Consider the following 5,811-nt stretch of genomic DNA (forward strand, 5'->3'; position numbering starts at 1 on the left):
CCCCTCCCTCTCAGTTTTCAAGTCCTGTTTAAAAACTCACTACTATTCAGTATCTTTCAACACCAGATGATCTGTGTTTGATCCTGTATGCTCCACACTGGTTTGTCGTCATTATCTGCATCGTTTTTATGTCTATATTCTGATTTACCTCATTTTGTATTTTGCTTTGTGTGTTACCTGTTGTTCTGTCTGTACAGCACTTTGGTTGGCCTTGTAGCAGTTTTAAGTGCTTTATAAATAAAGTGGTATGGTATGGTATGGTATGGTATGGTATGGTATGGTATGGTATGGTATGGTATGGTAGTAAACCTAATTGTGATTCAGGCCTCATGTGGAGCACAAAGATCTGGACATGTCCTGCTGGAAGTCCTTGGTTGCACAAACATCTGTCACACAGTGGCTCAGCGGTGTACTGTGGTGCCACGTGGACCTCAGATAAATGGCACTGAGATGAAGAGGATGTCCTACAGCAACGTGAACGTCAACATGACGTGTAAGTTCTGCTCCATCCAGGTCGTGGTCCTCCTAAATGATCCAGTCAACATCTGCTGGACTTCTTTTTCCATTCTTCATCTGAAGAGCCTCAAACCTTCCAGATGTGGACTAGTCTCACTGCTGCTGCTCGCTCACCTTAAAGTCTGTTTCACTTTCGGTCCTGACGCGTGCAGGAGTCATATAATTATAAACCTGTTTGTTTTTAACCTCTACAATCGTTTCTTCTACTTGGTTTGTCTGTGCTCTCCAAAATAAAACAATTCCTCCAGCGTTTAAATTCAAAACCTCTGGATTTATTCTGAAAGCAGCGCGGGACATAAATCCAGACGAAATGAATCCAGGCGTGAAGCGGTAATGACACTCACTGCTTCATTTAGAAATCTTGTAAACGTGTGTCTGAATGGACCTTCTGTGCAGCAGCCAGTAAAATACTAATAAAACGTAACTGCTGCTGCAAACGGCAAAAATCATTTTTACGAGTCGCGACACAAACGCTCTTTATGATTTATCTTTAAACTTTGATTTTATTCCTGATCTCCATCCTTCAGCATTTCACAAAAAGCTTCTTTTTCACGCACGTCAACTCGTCTTGTGCCAAAGTAAAGGACAATGGAGCTTTAACGTGCTTTCTTTGACGTGCACACGTTTGTCTCGCGGTGGCTGCGCGTCCTTCACAGCTGCAGCTGGAAACCTGAACGACGGACGGTGTTGACGCGCGCTGCGGCCTCGACGAGTCCCATCAACAACCACCTCATGTCCCCTGAAAGCACCGACAGCCTGGAGCACATAGCAGAGGGACGAGTGCGCACGGCGCTCACACAAACCACTGCAAGACACAGCACGGTGGGTCAGTGGGTAGAGCTGCCACCTCTCAGCCAGAAGACAAACGAGTGAGGTGATCTGTGAAACTAGATTGTGACAACAATGGATCTCCTCGTGAGCAGGTCAGCCTGCTCCTCTTCCTCGTTTGGCTTCTTCTCTGAGCTCCACGTGTCAAGACTCTGGACCAGATACCATCAGCACTTGTGCAACATGATGCGACTCGGTGTCATTCCAAGTTAAATCTGAGTTCTTCTTATAATTTTGTGTCTCCGTCAAGTTGCCAACAAACGTAATCCAGTGATGCACTGAGTCCAGCGCACCACTAGCACAGGGACCCAGTTCCTTGATCTTCTGCTCGTTCAGAGCACTGACACATTTGAGCCCGTTCAGAATGTTTGCACTAAATAAGACGAGTGAGACTGGATGTTTAACAGGAACACTGGGTTTCCTTGTGGTTCCTGTAGCCAGCAGTGAAACACTGAAGCTCTGAGGTTTTGGACGTGTCGCTTTCATCACATCAGGCTGACGGAGCGAGTGAAGACAAAAAACCACGGACAGAAACCTGCTCTGCTTTGAGTGTGGATCTCCAAACGGTGTCAGCAGGAAGTCCAGGTCCATGAAGGTGTTAAATGTTTGCTGTTGTGAGGGACACGTTCAGAGCAGCAGCTGCTCGTCCGCAGCTCAACACGTTCTCCATCTGCTCCATGAAGGTGAAGATCCATGAGCTCTGGTGTGACCTGCTGCATGTTCTGTGTCAAACAGAGACCGTGTCCTCCAGAGGATGATCATCAGTAACAATCATCTTTTCACTCATTGTGTCCAACAGCTTGTTGTCCAACGTGCGCACGGTTATAACTCCACTGTAAATCTGGTATTTGGACACAAACGTTTTTCTTCAGGTGATTTATCTCTAAGAAGAAGGTTTGACAGTTGGTGACAAGACTCGAAGCAGCAGAACTCCTGAACGCAGGAGAAGAGTCCGTGTCCTCAGAGACACGCTGGAAACTAAATGTCTGCCTGATTCAGTCACAAGAAGAAGAAGAATGATCTCCAGGACACACGTGCTGTCCAGGACTTATTCTCCTGAAATCATCAAGTTCACGCAGAACATGAGCGCAGCATTCAAACTGTGCACGTTCCTCCAACACTGGAAACTTTCTAAGAGTCAGAAAACACTCACTGAATGTCAAGTGCCCAACCAGACACTAGAACAACTAACAAGAGGTGAAGACAATAATCAGCAGGGCATGGTGGTGGTCTCTGCATGGAGTCCCCTCAGTCCCAACAGGACATGGTGGTGTCCTCGCTCCATGGAGGACACACGTGGGTTCTTCTATCACTTCTCTAACAAAGTGTTCAACCAGCACGAAGAGGACGGCTGCTGCTCCACAGTCACCTCTGACAACTCTGCTCAAATAAAAAACGGGTTTATGATTTAAAGAACGTCGATATTGAAAGGGAACCGAAAACCTTTTCATGGTGTGACTGTGTTAAGAGCAAAACTGCGGCCTTTACTGGTATAAATTCACACTGAGCGATAAAAACGAGTTTTTATGATGATTCCAGTCCAACGTTTGCAAAGAAATGGGAAGTTTGTGGAAACAGCAGAGATCCGTGAGGCTTTGGGTGGTAGTGGCTGAGAGTTCCTCAGAGGCCCCTACAAGAACCTCATGATCCCAGCAAGCGTCTGGACCCAGACCCAGACACCAAGTGTTCACTTTTACTCACATTTCAATGATTTACTGCGCGCGTGCGCTGCGGCGTCAGCTCCGACAGGTAATTAAGGTTTATGAGTTTCACTAACACCTGGATCATTTAAGGCGTGGACTGGCATGTTTGGCTAAAAGGACACACACATAACTTGTAACCGCTCAACTTGCACTAATTAAGTGTTTGTTTGTTTGTTTGTGTGTTTGTGTGTCTGTTTGTTTGTTTGTTTGTTTGTGTGTCTGTTTGTTTGTTTGTGTGTTTGTGTGTCTGTTTGTTTGTTTGTTTGTGTGTTGCGCACCGTGCGCACAGCCTGCAGACATGCAGGTCCTTCCTTCAGTTCGTGTGTTCGCAGTGCATTGAGGGTGTACCTGTGGCAGGATCGTGCGCTTCTTGGTGACAGGAGTGGTTCGGTTCCCAGCTGCCAGATGTGCGCCACTTTCTTCTGGCAGCCCCGGCCTGATGGAGTTCGGCTTCGGCCGCGCCTCTGGAAGCTGCGGCGCGCGCGTCTTCACGGAGCTCAGCAGGAACATCACAGCGCAACATCTGCTCCAAGTGGACACGCGCATCCTCGAATCAAGAAAAAATATAAAACCTCCTTTAAAAGCCTGAAGTTTGTGAAGGGGAAGGATGTCAGTGAGGAGCGTGCGCGCTGCCACTGTCCGTGCGTAAAGTTGGACGAACTTCAACCAAGACTGATGGAGTCCAGTTCCAGATGTGTGACCTGGAGGATGAAGGTAACTGGTGGAACTCCTCCGTCAGGCAGAGTGAGCGCGTGCGTCCCTCCTGCAGCAGCTTTTATCACCTCGGATGTCTTTTTATAGCACGCGCTTCTGCCTCCGCCCCATGTGACAAACACTGGAAGTGATGCGCACCGTGCTCCCCTGACAGCCCCACCAAGCTGCGCGAGCTCTGACCGAGCAGCTCCTCCACTTCTCCTGGAGACAAAACAAAAAGTCAGAGGTGCCTGAAGCTTTCACTGATTACAAGAATAAAAGCACAGGAATGATGCCAGTCCCACCAGCAGCACTCACACACTGGGCCAACCAGTTTGATGGCGCTCAGGGGGTGTATGGAGCCCACCCTCTCCACCCTGGACTCCTCTGAGGCAGCCGGTTCAAAACATCAAAGCTCATGCTCAGTAATCCAGGTAAGAAATCCAACAAAGTTCAATCTGGTTATTTTTGTTGAGATGTTTCATCCAGAGGACTTCATCAGTCCAATGAGCCGCAACAAACTCAGCACCATCAAACTGGTTGACCCACTATGTGAGTGTGCTGCCTGTGGGACTGAGTTTGTTGTGGCTCCTCAGACTGAAGAAGTCCTTTGGATGAAGGACGAAACATCTCAACAAAAATAAACCGTCCAGAGGACCTGACAGAGGGTAAAGAGAGCTGGTTAAAAACAATGTGACAGTCGTTGTTTCCGTTCTGTTAAAGAGACGAGGCTTCTTTAGAGAACTTTTGTCTTTTTCATGAAAGAGAACTTTTGTCTTTTTCATGAAAGAGAACTTTTGTCTTTTTCATGAAAGAGAACTTTTGTCTTTTTCATGAAAGAGAATGCTCGGTGCTGAGATGACGCATGTTGGAGAGAACTGAACTGATTTGAAGCAGGTGAGCCATAATGGATGGATGAACTTCCCTCTGATGGAACAAATCAACACTGAGAGAGCACGAGATTTAAAGGCTCCTTGATTTGGTTCTGCGCTTCATTCCAGTTGGAAAACATGTTTAAAAAGTATCTTTGTTAGTTTCACGCACGTACAACACATTCAGTTTACTAAGGTCAAATACCGTTCTCATACAGTGGCACAAGTACCACAGCTGCTGCTTAGGATCCCTCTAGTGGAACACAGTAGAAATTCTGCTTCTATTTAGTCCATCCATCCATCCATCCATCCATCCATCCATCCATCCATCCATCCACCCATCCATCCATCCATCCATCCATCCATCCATCCATCCATTATCTTTACCCGCTTCTTCCATTTTGGGTCACGGGGGTCGCCGGTGCCCATGTCCAGCAATCACTGTGCGAGGGGCGGGAGACACCCTGGACAGGTCTCCAGTCCATCACAGGGACACATAGAGACAAACGAGACAAACAACCATTCACTCTCTCTCTCACACCTAGGGACAATTTAGAGTTACCAGTCAGTCCAACATGCATGTTTTTGGTCTGTGGGAGAAAACTGGAGCACCCGGAGAAAACCCACGCATGCACGGAGAGAACATGCAAACTCCACCCAGAAAGGCCCCCGGCCGGGATTTGAACCAACAACCTGCTCGCTGTGAGGCAGCAGCTCTACCAGTTGTGCCACCGTGCTGCCCTGATTGAATTAGTTTAAATTCATTTCAGTTTATTCATAAAGCACCAAATCACAACAAAGTTGTCTCAGGGACTTTACAGGAACATTCACATAATTAGTAAAGTTCTCTATCTAAGGAATCCAGCAGACAAGATGAATCTTGGCTTCGTTGCAGTCTCCCATCCTGAGCAAGCACAGTGGAGACAGTGGAAAGAAAAACTCCCTTTAACAGGAAGAAACCTCCAGCAGAACCAGCTCAGGACAAGAGGCCATCTGCTCTGACCGGCTGGTTGAGAGGACAGGAAGGAGAGACAGACGAACACAGAATGGTAGGTCCAGGTATAGGTCCAGGTCCAGGTATAGGCCCAGGTCCAGGTATAGGCCCAGGTCCAGGTGTAGGTCCAGGTCCAGATATAGGTCTAGGTCCAGATATAGGTCCAGGTCCAGGTATAGGTCCAGGTCCAGGTATAGGTCCAGGT

General features: G+C 47.6%; 1 protein-coding gene across 1 annotated transcript in view; it reads right to left on the bottom strand.

Moving 5' to 3' along the window:
• Nucleotides 1-3,593, bottom strand: part of dkk2 (dickkopf WNT signaling pathway inhibitor 2) — a 15,673-nt gene extending 12,080 nt beyond the window's left edge. Inside the window, exon 1 of the mRNA XM_037690029.1 lies at nt 3,396-3,593. Within this exon, the coding sequence (XP_037545957.1) occupies nt 3,396-3,593 (198 nt within the window). The remainder of the gene's footprint in view (nt 1-3,395) is intronic.
• Between the last annotated feature and the right edge of the window lie 2,218 nt (nt 3,594-5,811).

This window comes from Nematolebias whitei, chromosome 16 (assembly GCF_014905685.2).
Source record: "Nematolebias whitei isolate Nwh7 chromosome 16, NemWhi1, whole genome shotgun sequence".
NCBI classification, from domain to species: Eukaryota; Metazoa; Chordata; class Actinopteri; order Cyprinodontiformes; family Rivulidae; genus Nematolebias; species Nematolebias whitei.